Source organism: Podarcis erhardii, assembly GCF_964252035.2.
Source record: "Podarcis erhardii genome assembly, chromosome: 7".
In the NCBI taxonomy this organism is placed as follows: domain Eukaryota; kingdom Metazoa; phylum Chordata; class Lepidosauria; order Squamata; family Lacertidae; genus Podarcis; species Podarcis erhardii.
The window spans coordinates 73,465,275-73,480,856 of record NC_138511.1 but is presented as its reverse complement, the minus strand read 5'-3'; the positions used below and the strand labels follow the sequence as shown (position 1 = coordinate 73,480,856).

General features: G+C 45.7%; 1 protein-coding gene across 2 annotated transcripts; it reads left to right on the top strand.

Annotated features, from left to right (window-relative positions):
• The first annotated feature begins 1,515 nt into the window (after positions 1-1,515).
• Positions 1,516-15,582, top strand: FBL (fibrillarin). 2 transcript variants are annotated; one of them, XM_081869326.1, is made up of 9 exons: positions 1,516-1,671; positions 2,559-2,657; positions 4,590-4,769; positions 6,089-6,183; positions 6,352-6,522; positions 8,952-9,084; positions 11,252-11,364; positions 13,186-13,331; positions 15,355-15,582. In XM_081869326.1, the coding sequence occupies exons 1-9, from the start codon at positions 1,662-1,664 to the stop codon at positions 15,377-15,379; spliced, it is 972 nt and encodes a 323-aa protein (XP_081725452.1). In that variant the 5' UTR covers positions 1,516-1,661; the 3' UTR covers positions 15,380-15,582. The 2 variants fall into 2 exon arrangements, with proteins under 2 accessions (XP_081725452.1, XP_081725453.1); XM_081869327.1 differs by having other exon boundaries at positions 1,615-1,671; positions 2,577-2,657.

The window sequence follows — 15,582 nt, the reverse complement described above, 5'->3', positions numbered from 1 at the left end:
CAGGGATCATTAAGAAAGGAGTTGCCGTTATATGGGGCAACCACAGTTGGAATACTGTGTACAGTTGTGGTTGCCTCACCTCAGAAAGGATATTGTAGAGTTGGAAAACTTTTAAGGGGGTGGAGCAACTCCCCTATGAAGCATTTGGGACTTCTTAGCTTAGAGAAAATGTAAGGATTGGAGTTTACTGCATTATGATTGAAGTTTATTAAAATCATGCATGGCATAGGGAAAGTGGACCCAGAAGTTTTTTGTATCTCATGACACCACAACCCATGAACATTCAATGAAGCTGAATGTTGGGAGGATTCAGATGAACGTACCTCTTGCAGATTTCCTACGAACGTCTGGTTAGCCGCTGTGAGAACACGATGCTGGACTAGATTACCATTAGTGTGGTTCAGCAGCGTCTAATGCTTTAATATTTCCCCATCTGCTGTGGCAAATTCTGCTCCTAATTAGGCCCCCACCCCATACCCTCCAACATTTCTCCAGTGAAAATAGGGACATCCTATTCCATCACAATAATTTTACTATTCCAACATAATAAAACATTAAAGAACTTCCCTATACAGGGCTGCCTTCAAATATCTCAGGCATTGGATAACTCCATACCTTCCAACATTTATCTAATGAAAATAGTGACATCGTGGCGAAGGGGCTTGAATAACTCAGAACCTATGAGCCATGCCTTGCAGGGCCACCCAAGACGGACAGGTCATAGCTGAGAGTTTAGACTAAATGTGATCCACCTGGAGAAGGAACTGGCAATCCACTCCAGTATTCTGCTAAGAAAACTCCATGGACATTAGAAAGGAGAGGCTTTGAGAAGACAGTGAGTGTTTCCAAGGCATGCTCTAGTTCATGGGGTCATGGAGTGCAGAAGACGATTAAACAACAACAAAGGGAAAGTGGGACATTCCAGGATCAAATTAGAAACTCGGATGACTACTGTAAATTCGGGGCTGTCCCTGGAAAATAGGGAAACGGGAGGGTCTGCCATCCATTGTTAAAATGGCGAAGAAAAAGGCGAGTTCACACTTCTGCTTGTTTGCTCAGGAGAGCAGGAGTAAATCACTGAATCTCTCACTCTGGATCAATTAAAAACCCCAATTAATGTTCAGCGGCTATAATCAAACTACTCATTACTATGTGCATTAACTCGTTTTATTATCCATGCATGCCTCCTTGCGCTCACTGATCTAATAATAATATAATAAAATTAGAGTAATATAATAAAATTCAAATCCCAGGCTTTCCCAGGTCAAGCCTTTTGCACTGTGTGTGTGTGTGTCCCCGTAACTGTGCCCGCTTCCAGCTCAACCTTAACCCCCGGGTGAAAAGAATAAAGAAAAACCAGCTACGAGTCGCCCTTCTCAGCAACCAGCAAAAGAGAGAGAGCAGAGCTCTACGCGAAATGGGAAGATCAAGCAGCGCAGCCCCGCCCAACAGCTCTGCGCATGCGTTCGCCAGCGGCGGACTCCATCCCCCAGGAACCTCTGCGACACTCCCGCCCTTGCCCCGCCTCTTTTCCCTGTTTCACACTTCCGGTGCGACCGCGTTGTCCCCGCGCGTGCGTTCGAGTGCTGCGCGGTTGGTGCTTCCGGCCCGAGAATTTGAAGCGCGTGTGTGGCGAAGTTTGCCTCTTGTCGGTTCCAGCCATGCGGCCCGGTAAGGGACGGGAGGGAAGAGTTGTGGGGAGGGCGCTGCTGCTTCGGGGGGTGCACGAAGCCGATGCGAGCTTGGCGGGGGAGGGGTGGAAGAAAGGGAAAAGGAGCCCGCGGGCAGACACGTGGCTGCTGGGATCGTCTGGTGGTTGATTTGTTCTTCTGTTTGTTATTTAAAGTCAATATGCGGTTGTTGTTGCTGCTGCTGCTGTTGGCCCTGCTCCTTAGCTGACAAAGTCTCTTCGAGCGGTTTACTATATAGATCGGTGGTTCCTACTTTTAGGCTTACGATCTGAAAAGGAGGACGCGAGGAGCAAGCTCAGAACACAGATTCTTAAAAATTAAAGAGCCTAAGGAGAGCCTTCTGGATCGGGAGTCCAGGACTGGTCCAGGGTCCTGTTTCCACAGTGGCCTAGCAGATGCCTGAACCAGGCCTTACAACGGCCAGCTGGGTCACCTGTTGAAATAACCGTCACCGGTTGAGAGTTTCCCAAAGGCAGCTGGTTTCTCGGCAGAAGTTAGCACTGTTTGCATACTGTACAGTAGTACCTCAGGGTACATACGCTTCAGGTTACATACACTTCCGGTTACAGACTCCGCTAACCCAGAAATAGTGCTTCAGGTTAAGAACTTTGCTTCAGGATGAGAACAGAAATCGTGTTCCAGCAGCAGCAGGAGGCTCCATTAGCTAAAGTGGTGCTTCAGGTTAAGAACAGTTTCAGGTTAAGAACAGACCTCCGGAACGAATTCAGTACTTAACCAGAGGTACCACTGTACTTTTATTTTCACTCTGCAACCTGATGGGACAGCAGCCGTTAGGTCTCAGTTAAGGGGTGGGGAGAGTAAGGTTTCATCTCGTTTCTCTGACTTGTGTGCCCTTCTCCTCTGCAGGTTTTAGCCCCCGTGGAGGACGTGGGGGGCGTGGTGGGTTTGGAGATCGTGGTGGGTTTGGAGATCGTGGGGGACGTGGAGGCTTCCGAGGAGGGCGAGGTGAGTTCTCTCTTTCTTCCCCCACTTGTGCATTAGCTGTAAGCGCTTGTTGGCACCCTACAGATAGGACACTCAGATCTGCAGTGGTGCATGCTGGGGAGAAATCAAGGTACTTAACCACACAGTTGTGGTGGCTTGTCTCTCCTCTTGGTGGTTTAGTCAAAGGGTGGTCCAGGTGCCTTGGCCAGGTAGCAGCCATGTGTGTTTCCCTTTCTGGGTGGGAATGAGGTCTAGCCAGTTTGGGCCTGGGCACATCAGAAACATAACAGCCAAGCAGCTTAAAGCCTTCCTTCCAAACTTGCAGGTGGAGAGAGGGCAGCTTCCAAGACAATCCCTGAACTCCTGTGGAGCTCCAAGGTTGGGAGGAAGACTGAGCCCGCTAAAGGGCTATGACAAACCCATTTTAGCATCAAGGACTGGTCCCCGAAACCCATTCCTTGGTAATTAAGCTGAGACTAATAATCAAGGTCTGACACCAACTCTGCAAAGTACATTGCCCCCACTCCTCCTGTCCAAACAGCCTGGGTCAGGAGACCTTATTAGACATCCCTAAGATTCTTGAGAAGCAAGAGCTGAAAACAAGGCACCGCACTCCTTGAGTCTGAAGTCACCAACTTAGTAGTAAAATATCAAGAAGTTAGGAACTGGATTGAGTACAAAGAAGACAGACATCAATTTTTAATGCTGGAGATTTATTAAGAAATCAAAAAATAAAATAAAGGATAAAATGTAGAACTCCTGTAGCTCCATTTTAAAACAGCTGCACTAGTTGCCAATTTGTTTCCAAGACCTGATTAATGTTTAAAGCCCTAAATAGCTTAGGTGCCAAATATCTGAAAGGCCGCTTCCATCCCTGCCAACCTCCTTGGGTGTAAAGATATGCAGAGGCATCTCCCTTGGTAGTTTGGTGGAACCCTCAGAATTGTATAGAAAGGCAGTCCTGGAGAGGGTTTTGTCTGTGACATTCTGAAAAATGTGGAGCTCCTGGTGTTGCTGGACTACAACTCCCATCAGTCCCAGTCAGGGTAATGGGAGCTGGAGGGCCACAGGTTGCAAGCCCCTGACCTAAATCATGAACTGTAAACTGCCCTATGATCTTTGGATGAAATGAGGTATATAAATTTTAACAACAACAACCCCCCACAGAGGTATGTGTAGCATATTCATTGCACAGCTTTTGTTGTACACTGAAGGCACATCTCTTAATCTTGGCCTCAGGCAGTTAAGGTGTTTTTGTTTTGTGGCACATGCCTCTTTTTCTGAATTTATACTGTTCTGCTTCATTTGGAATAGTTTTACTTGTCCTATAACTGTAATGGTTTTTGTTTGTTTTTATAATGGTATATTACTGTATCCCTCCCTGAGACCTTATGGGTGAAGGGTGATAAGAAATCAAAATTGTACAAATAAAACCACAGTATTTAATCTTTGCTGCAGAAAGATTTCTGCTTTCCATTATGCCCTTTAGGAGTTGTGACAGTTAAAAACAGAAGCAAACTTAAGCGAAGGAAACTAGAGATTTACTAAAATTACATTGGACTTACACTGAACTGTCACAACTCTCAATCTTGTTGTATTTGCTGAAGGATCTAACTAGTTTTATTTATAGCTTAACTCATTACTGTTTTTCTTCTCTTATTTGTTTTGCTTGTTCAATAAATCTTTTTTTAAGTAGGGAGAGAGAAAATAAAGCCTACTTCATTTTTCAGTTATATTATAACTAATGGGCTGGATGATAACCCAGGGGCTCCTAGCTGGAAACGGTGCATTTAGAAGGAAATCATGGTGCTGTCAGGGAAATATAGTTGGGATAATAGATGCAGCTGGAGTGGGTGAGATTATATAGACATGCTGAGGCTTTGGGGTGGTTGTAACTGTTGCTTCTGAATTGCTCATACCCCATTCCTTCTTCCTCTCTTTTTTCACCTGTAGGAGGTGGGTTTAAGTCCCCTGGTGGTGGTGAAGGAGGCTTCCGAGGCGGTCGTGGAGGCGGTGGCTTCCGAGGCGGCCGAGGTGGTGGTTTCCGTGGCGGCCGAGGAGGAGGTGGCCGAGGAGGACGGGGTGGCTTCAGAGGGGGGAAAAAGGTTACAGTAGAGCCCCACAGACATGAAGGTGAGACTTGTTCATCCTGTCATATAAGAAGATAATTAAACTTTATGCAAGAACATTACTTTTACTGCAGTAGACCCAGTGAAGGAGGAACCACCTCCCAGAGCATTGTGGGAGAGGCATTCTTTCTTTGTTGGATATAGGACAAGGTAAAAGACTGTTACGTTCTAAGCCTCTTCAGAAGGCTAGCTATCCCTTCCTGTTAACTGTAGCCAAAAGCTATCATGGGAACAGTCCCTGTGGCCTCTCTGGTAATTGTTGTTGAGCTTCTACTCACTCTAAAATATTGATTGCCTGGAAAACACACACACACATCCACATCCACGACTTTGTTTAATGCTAGAAAGCAAATGTTTATAGTCAGTTTGCATTCCTTTTCTACAGTCCTCCATTTATGAGCACAAATATTTTTTTAAACACTCCTCTTCTGACATGCAGTCCTACTTCTGGCATCCCATACTGCTTTATTAGCCTGAAATCCTGCTGCATGTGGATGGGAGCTACCTGACCGAAGGGAAAACTGGAGTTAGATGCCAGCATTCCAATAGCTCCTGCCCCAAAATATCATATATACTCTAGGCATGCTTGTTAACTTTGAAGCTGTTTTTTAAGGAGAAGTGAGGAAAGCTAAAAGAAGCAGAAATGGTAGTTGCACCAGCTGAAAACGTAAGAAGAGCCTGCTGCATCAGGCCAATGGCCCCATGTAGTCTAGCATCTTATTCTCACAGTGGCCAACCAGATGCCCGTGGGAAACCTAGAGAGCAAAACATGAGTATAAGAAATAATTCTCACCTCCCGTGGTTTCCAGCAACTGGTATATGGAAGCATTACTTCCTCCAGCTGTGGATGTACAGCAGAGGCATCCATGCATTTGTCTAATCCTTTTTTTTTAAAAGCTATCTAGGTTGGTGGCCATTACTGCCTCCTGGGGGAGCAGTTCCACAATTTAACTGTGCTGTGAGAAAAAGTACAGGAAGCTGCCCATCTACATGTGATCTGTTTGCGCACGTAATACATGTCCATATATCCTAACAGTATTCTAAATGTTTTTGATTTTTGTAAGAAAGCTAGCTGAGGGTGAAATGAGGTTGTGGGGACAGAGTCCCATTCACTGTAAAGGACCAGCCACCACGGCTTAGCAGCTGCCTAGATTGAGCTCATGGGGGGAAAGGCAAGAGTGGAAACAGTTTTTGCTGAATAATAATATTTGTATCCTTGCCCACCTGAGGTTGCCCCAGTCTCACAGTATTTAAATCTTGCTTGCGCGAAGCAATGTCTCCAATGTGAACAGATCTAAGTTCCGGTCTCTCTTGTCTCCTCAGGTGTCTTCATCTGCCGGGGGAAGGAAGATGCGCTAGTCACACGGAATATGGTGCCTGGCGAGTCTGTGTATGGAGAGAAGAGGATTTCTGTGGAGGTGGGTGATGGATGACGCTCCATGGGAGCATGGTTGTGGGGAGAGGGAATTGCTGGCAAATGCAGGAAAGGGGAGCACGTTCCAAGGACGGGGGACCCCTCTTGGTCTGCAGACGCCTTGGTTGGAAAGTCTCTCTCAATCCAGCATGCCTTATCCTCCCCTCTACAGGACGGTGAACTGAAGGTGGAGTACCGCGCCTGGAATCCCTTCCGCTCCAAGCTGGCTGCTGCCATCCTTGGAGGCATTGACCAGATCCATATCAAGCCTGGTGCCAAAGTGCTGTACCTAGGAGCTGCATCGGGAACAACAGTGTCTCACGTCTCTGACATAGTTGGACCGGTAAGGAGATGCTTTGGGGTACCTCAGACTGTGGGTGTGCCTTAAACTGCTGCCAGGTATTGCTGTTTGTACAGGTAAAGCTGTACAGTCTTAAGCTAGTGAGTTGCAACAGGAGTAGCTGGGATCTGCAGAAAACAACTTCTTGAGTAGTTCCCACAGCTTGCAAATATCAATACAGTGGTACCTCGGGTTACATACGCTTCAGGTTACAGACTCGGCTAACCCAATAAATAGTACCTCGGGTTAAGAACTTTGCTTCAGGATGAGAACAGAAATCGTGTGGTGGTGGCGTGGAGGCAGCAGGCGGCCCCATTAGCTAAAGTGGTGCTTCAGGTTAAGAACAGTTTCAGGTTAAGAACGGACCTCTGGAACGAATTAAGTACTTAACCCAAGGTACCACTGTACTATGCTCTTTCCTTGACCTTGGGCTGTGACTCTGAATGAGATCAAGAGACCTAATCCCCAGCTCCAAGCTTGGGACAGGAGGGGAGTGTAGGGACAGGAATCATCACTGGAAGTTGTCTTAATACTAAGTCAGGCGACTGGTCCATTCAGAGTAGCATTGTCTACACTTCTCTCCAGGGTTTCCAACCAGGGACATCCCCTGTCTCGAGATGCTGGGGATTGAACCTGAGATCTTGTAGATGCTCTGCCACCAAGCTCTGGATTCCACCCCCAAATTTTTGAGTGTTTTGGCAACTCAGCACTCAGCTCTTTTCTCCAGAGCTCAAAGAGAAGACTGCAGCTTGCTTTTGGTGCCTACCGGGCAGGCTGCCCAGTGCTTCCATGCTGTAAGTGTAAGTGATCAGCCCTGAGGTTAGGAATCTTCCTTGGCCAGCACTTCTGGAGACAACATACAGTGGTGCCCCGCAAGACAAATGCCTCGCAAGACGGAAAACCCGCTAGACGAAAGAGTTTTCTGTTTTGGAGGTGCTTCGCAAAACGAATTTCCTATGGGCTTGCTTCGTAAGACGAAAATGTCTTGCGAGTTCCTGCGGGTTTTTTTCCTTCCCCCCCCCCTTTTTCTAAACTGCTAAGCCGATAAGCCGCTAATAGCGCTAATCCGATAAGCCGTCAATGGGCTTGCTTCGCAAGACGAAAAAACCGCTAGACGAAGAGACTCTCGGAACGGATTAATTTCGTCTTGCGAGGCACCACTGTAATTGCAGGGATTATCCTTTCCTGCTTCCAGGTGTTGTTCAAGATGGTAAAAGCAAAAAAAATGATTGCATGGGTTGGCAAATGTGGTTCAGCATGAGCAGGTGTAAAGTGATACATATTGTGGAATAACCTTAATTTTACATATATACTAATGGGCATCTAAACTGCCAGTGACTGACCAGGAAGGGCATCTAGATGTAGTGGTGAATAGGTCAGTGAAGGTGTTGACCTGGTGTGTGGCAGCTATGCAAAAAGGCAAATTACATTAGGGAAGAGTGAAAATAAATTTGCCAGTATCTTAATATTGTTATGTGAATCTGTGTTGCAACTGCACTTGGAATACTGTGTGCATTTATGTTCTCTGCAGAAAATATTGTATAGCTGGAAAAATGTGATGGGGAAAAATTGGGGTCAGAAAACTAACTTATTGTGTAACAAACAAATACAGTTGTACACGAAATAATTTTAAGCAGTTGAATGACAGTGAAAAACAGTGTTGATCCAGATATTTCCAAAGCAAAGGAATCCAAACACAAACAGTGTATACAGTGTTACCTCAGGTTACAGATGCTTCATGATACAGACTCCGCTAACCCAGAAATAGTACCTCGGGTTAAGAACTTTGCTTCAGGATGAGAACAGAAATCGTGTTCCAGGGGCAGCAGGAGGCCCCATTAGCTAAAGTGGTGCTTCAGGTTAAGAACATTTTCAGGTTAAGAACGGACCTCCAGAACAAATTAAGTTCTTAACCCGAGGTACCACTGTACTAACAAAATACCCAAATTGTGAATAGATATAACTCAGAAATTATTAAAGAACTCAGGCACTTCTTGACCTAATCTTCTTCAGTGGTTTCTGTACCATGTACTTAAAAACTGTTTGGCATAAAAGTAAATGTGACTCTGCAGACAATGAAACAATCACACACACACAATTCCACCTATAAATTAAATGCTATTTTTAAAAAAACCTGATTAGCCACTGCAAGAACAGGATGATGGACTAGATAGGCCTTTGATCTAATTAGCAGAATGGCCCTTATGTCTGGGGCTCCTCTAGCCATCCTTGCCCAAAGAGCAGTGGATTGTTGCTGAAGGTGATTAGTGGAACTGGTGACTGCTCTTCAGACTAATTCTAGCTATTTTGTCAAAGATGATCACTCGGGGCTTCAGCAGTGGCACTGGGTGATGTCCTTCATGAACGCTTTTTCCTGTTCTGGGCCGTGGACAAGGCACTGACTCCTTTGCTTCCTGCTTCTCACCCAACAGGAGGGCCTTGTGTACGCTGTGGAGTTCTCCCATCGCTCGGGTCGCGACCTCATCAATGTGGCAAAGAAACGGACCAACATTATCCCCGTAATAGAGGATGCACGGCACCCACACAAATACCGCATGTTGCTTGGTAAGATGCCTGTGAAACCTTAACACCTGCGCAAATAAGCCTTCCTTTCATGCAGCGGTTCTCAGCCTGTGGGTCCCCAGATATTGTTGAATACAACTCCCATCATGCCCTGAGCTCTGGCCTTGCTAGCTAGGGGTGATGGGAGTTGTAGTTCAACAACATCTGGGGACCCACAGGTTGAGAAAGGCTGCTTTCATGTATGTTGGTTGAGCTGGACATCTCTTAGAGGAGCACCCTTTCTCGTCTGCCTTCTGTTTCCTCCACCCACTGGGCGAAAGCAACTGCCCATGGATTGCAAGAGCCTTAGTAACATTAATACTTGCATTATGCCAAGCCCAACTGTCTATGTTATCTACAGACAAGCAGTGAGGCTCCAAGGATTCAGGCAAGGGTCTTTTCCAGCCTTAGATGCAGGAGACAGAGCCTGGGAACTTCTGCAGGCATGCCACGTGCCAGGTGTGGGGAAATTTTGTTTGCTGGGGCTGGTGGTGGTCCCCATACCTAGCATATGACCTACCACTGAGAAACATCCATGTGTGTTTATTTTGTTTATTAGGAACTGGCTGGCTGCTAGTAACTGATGCTGGGGATTGTACAAAATAAAAGTGTCTTGGGTGTTCTTCACTTCTAGAACATTGACAGGGAAGGTTCCTAACAGTCTAGGTTTTGTTAATTTCATCTCAGCAATCAGAAAAAAGTCTGAGCTGTTCCCCTAAATCATTGGTTCCTAATTATGGGTCTGCAGCTCCATCCCTTGCCTCCACCCCACAAACTAAATGTTTGTCATTTTTGCATGGTAATATCACAAATTTTATGGTCTGTGCCAATATCAATATATTGGCCAAAATCAGTTTTGAAATCATCCCCATGCCTGATCTGCACAAACCCCACTTGCCTGATCTCTGTGACTGCTGCTTCAGTAATCCTGATCTACTTCCCCCCACCTGATCTCCACAACTGCTTGTTCCCGTGCCTGATCTCCCATTTCTGATACAGATAGGTAGCCGTGTTGGTCTGCCATGGTCAAAACAAAATAAAAAAATTCCTTCCAGTAGCACCTTAAAGACCAACTGAGTTAGTTCTAGGTATGAGCTTTCGTGTGCATGCACACTTCTTCAGATACACTTCTGTTTCAGTGTATCTGAAGAAGTGTGCATGCACACGAAAGCTCATACCTAGAACTAACTCAGTTGGTCTTTAAGGTGCTACTGGAAGGAATTTTTTTATTTTGTTTTCTCCCATTTCTGACAATGTGATATATCAGAATATTGTGATGTTTAGCTGCTGATATATCACGATGCTGAAAACCAGATATTGCTCAGCCCTGGTCTGTTTTTAATATAGCTAAAATACTTTGCTTATTAGGGGCTACCCTACATTTTGTTCAGAAAATTGCTTTGCAGAGGTAACTACCATAAAGGTATCAAAAGTAAGGGGTCTGTAGCTTGGCTTTTGAAAAATAAGGGATCCTCAGTAATTAGCTAACTGGGAACCACTGTCCTAAATAAATGTGGGTAAAGTAGGTTAAGTGAACACCGCTGCTGCCTCACTGCTGTTGATTTAATCACAAAAGTGAAGGGGCAGATCTTGACATTGTAGACTGGAAGTGGGAAACAGGGTTAGGGGGCCAAATCTGGAAGTCCCTCACCCCCTGTGGCCCACTTTGCTGTGTGGGTAGAGCCACCCACCTGTCAATCACCTGGTACCATGACATCAAGGTAACTTGGCTTCAAAGGAAATAATTGGAAGCACAGCCTAAGTGTGCTCCCAGCCCTTCTTTGCAGAGTTCAAGCCACAGCTGCAAAGGCAAAATGATATTTTGCATTGAAAAGTCCACCCTCGTTACATGTGGCACCTTTTTCTGTTGCCATGTATGGTGACAGGAAGAGGCACAAATATAAAAAGAGCTGACTTCCTGATGCAAAGGAAGAATCAAGTGTGTACTCCTGATTCTTTTTCCTCTTAGCCATGGCTTGAAATTTGCTGTGGCCAAAGCAGACAGGCCTGGGAAAGGTGGGTGTGTTGAATTAAGCCAGGAGTCCCCCATTACTGCTCTAGGCTCTACTGTTTTTCTTTTGTCTGATGACCTTATTTCAAGTGAGGAAAGCAATAGGATTTGCAGGGCAACTTCCAGGTCCGTTATTCAATACGCCCCCTTGCTTTGCAGGCATGGTAGATGTGATCTTCGCAGATGTGGCTCAGCCCGACCAGTCACGTATTGTGGCTTTAAACGCGCACAATTTCTTGAAGAATGGTGGCCATTTTGTCATCTCCATCAAGGTAATGTTTAGTACGACTGTTATATTTTCTAACTGTATGACCTTCATTGGGTTGTTTTCTTCGCCTTCGGCTGGAGAGTCAACAGAGGCTAAGAGCTGGTTTCCGGTAGTCCATTGGAATTCCATCTCCCTCATCAGGAAGACCAACCATTCTGGGGCAGGATTCACAAGTCTCACTTTCTTCTGGTCATGGCAGTTTGCTATCTGTCCAGACACTTATGCAAACATAAAGAATTATGCCCAAACCTCACTGGTTTAGATATCAAAAGAGCCTAGATCATGCCCGCTTCCTTTCTTGTGCTTTGCTGGTCAGTGGCAGCTATTTTCAGGCAGAAACCATGGAGAGTGTGGTGGGGTGAGTGAATGTATGGGAGTAAGAGAGATCAGACAAATCAATTTTTCTTTTGTCTCTCTCCTGCTCATTGGCTGCAGCCGTTTTAGGACAATACCATGATGGGCAGGGAAGAGAGATTGCCGATTCCCATAGGAATCAATGGAAATTGTGGAATTGTTAGGCCTAACGAACCATTTCCAACGAAAGCTTTGTGGCCGTAAGCAGCACCTAAGTGTATAGAGATATGGCCAATATGCCTTCCACCCAACCGACAAGTGTTACACCTATTTGGACTGCTGGAGGTAATCTCTGGAGTTGTGTTGGAGAACCCCAGGACTGTTTTCTTAGAGGGGGGAGGCAACATTCATGCTAATGCTGCCTCAAGGTGTCCAGTAATTTGAGCAATCTGGAGGTGAGGTGACAGCATAGTCTTTAGACGACGGGGGTAAAGGTGACCATTTCTTAAGAAGCCCTCTGTGGATCTAGAAGTGTGTGATAGCTACTGCCAGCTCACAATCACCCTCTTGGGGGAAGGTTCTCAAGCTGGTGGTGGCTGTGATCTTGGGAAGAAACTGGTTATCTGGACCCATTCCAGTCTTGGTCCAGACCTGATTCAGAGACCACACTGACCTTGTTTGCCCTGGGAGATGACTTTTATTGAGACGGAGACGCAAAAATGCAACCCATTTGCTTTTTGATCTATCAGTTGCCTTTGATAACACTGATCCTAGCGGTGTGCTTTGGTGGGAGTAAGAGACACAGTAGTACGGTGGTTTGGCTTCTGCCTATGGGGCCAGATCCATCCAGAAAGTAGAATTAGGGGGAAGTAGCATCTTTGCCTCCTTGCAGTCACGCTGTGGGGTGCCACAGGATTCCATTGTGTCCCCAAGGCTAATAAAGCCATTATGTATGCTTTTTAGCAGGTTTGGCGATTTGCAAAGAATGCCCAAATGCATTTCTTTGTAACTTCTGCATAGTCATACATAACTTGGGTTCTGGGTAAGGGTGACCTGCAGAAAGGCCAACAAGCTGAAACTGAATCCTGCCAATGAAGAGGCCTTTGAGGGTGGGCGTTTCCTGGCTCTGAAAATTAGACAAGGTCCCTGTTCTGGACGGGTGTGCGACCAGGCTACTAGGGTGCTCCTGTAACATAAGGGAGCGATGAATTGTCCCTCTTAGCCAGGGTTCAGCAAACTTTTTCAGCAGGGGGCTGGTCCACTGTCCCTCAAACCTTGTGGGGGGGGCGGACTATATTTTTTTGGGGGAAATGAACGAATTTTTATGCCCCACAAATAACCCAGAGATGCATTTTAAATAAAAGGACACATTCTACTCATATAAAAACATGCTGATTCCCAGACCATCCGCAGGCTGGATTTAGAAGGCGATGGGCTAGATCTGGTCTCCGGGCCTTATCTGCCTACCCATGCTCTTAGATAAGCTTGAAGGCTTGCTGTTAGACTGACCTGCTTGATTCTCTCCTCCCAGGCCAACTGCATTGACTCAACAGCAGCACCCGAGGCTGTCTTTGCATCAGAGGTGAAGAAAATGCAGCAGGAGAACATGAAACCCCAAGAGCAGTTGACTTTGGAGCCCTATGAGCGGGACCATGCTGTAGTAGTTGGCATTTACAGGTACAGTGAAATCTGGGGGTGCTGGTTTCTGGATGCGCTTGGTATTTCCTTGGAGGCATAAAAGGGGAGCAGGTAGCATTGGGACATAATGAGGAGCAGCTACTCTTCTTCCCTCCCCACACTCGAGCAGAGGGGAGAGTGGGCTTGTTACAGGGTTGGAAAAGAACCAGGGTGTTGATGGGGCTTGTGTGCACACTGTGTATTCTGACCAATAAATAGCAGCCAAACAATCTAAATAAGTTGCAAAGCAGGCCAGATATGCGTCTGGTTTGCATTATAATGGTTCTTTCCCCACTCTGATCAAACTCCTTTGATTGGACGGTATCCCATCACATTTGTTCCGTTCGTCCCTCTCCTCTACCAACACCCCGCCCCATTATTTCTTTAAATCATTGCAACCTGTAAAGTATGCCAGTCTCCACACTAACTGGGTTTTCCCTGTTGTACAGGAACCAGAGAAGCTGCCCTTCATCTGTCAGACCATTTGCCCGTCTTAACTAAACCCTGTCCACTGTGGCTGGCAATGGTTCTCCGGGGTCTCATGCTGAGGTCTTCCCCATCCCTTGCAACCTGAGGCATTTAAATGGAGATGCCAAGCTTTGGTCCTGGGACCTTCTGTGTGCAATGCATGTGCTCTACTGCTGGGTTGTGGTCCCTTATAGGTGAGGGGGAATGTGACCCTTGGGGAACAAAGATCAATGTGAGACTACACCTCTTTTTCCTGCGGCCCCCTTAAATATTTTACTGAGGGGGCTGAAGGGACTTCGGTCCCTAGGAGTTGGCTCCTATGACTGCAACTCCTATCAGCCTTGGGAAGCATAGCCAATGACTAGCAGTGATGGGGGCTGTAGTTCAGCAACACTGAGAGGGGAGCAGGCACAGGTTCCCCACACCTGTCCCAGCAGAACAAGGGTTGCTAGTTCAATTGCAAGAGATTACCCGCCTGGCCCCAATTAAATATATAAATGTCTTTCTGCAACTGATCTCTCTTCTCTACTTCCCCCCCTCCCTTTCCCTTATATGTCACGTCTTCTTTTCTTAAACTGTGCACTTGAAGGCAAAGCTCTATCTTAAGTAAGGAGATACCTATCTAAAACGGGATAAAAATATGAACAGGAATATAATGTATTTACAGTTTGCACAAGGAACTGGAACAAAGAAAAAGTTACAGAATGTAAAATACGTAAGATCTTTAAAGAACCAGAAAGCAATTGTAGATTATCTAAAAGGAAAATGCAAATATTTGGAAGGTTTGCTACTTGCTTAGTGACTCAAAAAATAGGAAACCAAAAGGTGCTTCAAAAAGAATTTGGGATACAATTACAGAAATAAAATAAAAGCAGATGCATTAAAGTTCATGTAGTATAATTGCTGATATCCATGAATAGCCTTCAAGCTCATTGATCTCTGGAGGACAGGTACTACAGCCCTATCTCATGAGTGTCTAACTTGTGGTTCCCCAGATGTTACTGAACTCTTAATGTGACCTTCAGAAGTTTGTTCAAATGCACACTAATTTAGGCTTGGGGTGCTAACTCATCAGCCATTCCCTTTCAACAGCTTTCGACTAGTTGTATTTCAACAGAGGCTTCATCAGCATTGCTTAATTCACTAGGCTCCAATTTGTGTGTTATGGGAATTGGTTCATCTGATATGATGACAGTGTGAGTCCCTGTTATTGAAATCATTCTGTGTTGTGTTGCCCTTGCTTGTCACGTTACTGCAAGTAGCTGGCAGGAAACAGTATCCTGGTATGTGTGCTGTACATACCTGGGAAGATTGAGAGTCTTTCCATGAAATGGCCAATGCCTGGTTTAGGCTCCTGCAATCAGCAATATCCTTGTTACCTCCCACTCGGCCTTTCCTATCAGGATTACCACGGAATACTCACAAAATGAACTTTTGTGTATGAGAAGCTGCTGTTGATACTGAATGGTACATTTTAGAAAATAACTTCTGCATTTACAGTGTCAAAGCACATTGGTCAACAGTCTGTTAACAAACACTCTCCTTTTCCTTACAGACCACCACCTAAACAGAAGAAATAAAGTGTGGAAGCTAGTAGGTGACCATTGCAACAGTGCTTTAGGTCAGAGTTGCTTTTTCTGCCGCTTCAACGATACAGGACTCTTTCTACTGACTAGACCCCAGCTTTCTTAAGGCCAAGCACTTACGCAGAGATGCTGTTGTGCGTTGGTGTTCTGTGGCGTTATCAAATGTGTATATTTTTTATTAAAATAAGTAATGTAGA

Coding starts and splice junctions, on each gene's coding strand:
- FBL (XM_081869326.1), top strand. Junction 2,658..4,589: donor AGGCTTCCGAGGAGGGCGAG/GTGAGTTCTCTC, acceptor TTTCACCTGTAG/GAGGTGGGTTTAAGTCCCCT. Junction 13,332..15,354: donor GTAGTAGTTGGCATTTACAG/GTACAGTGAAAT, acceptor TTTTCCTTACAG/ACCACCACCTAAACAGAAGA.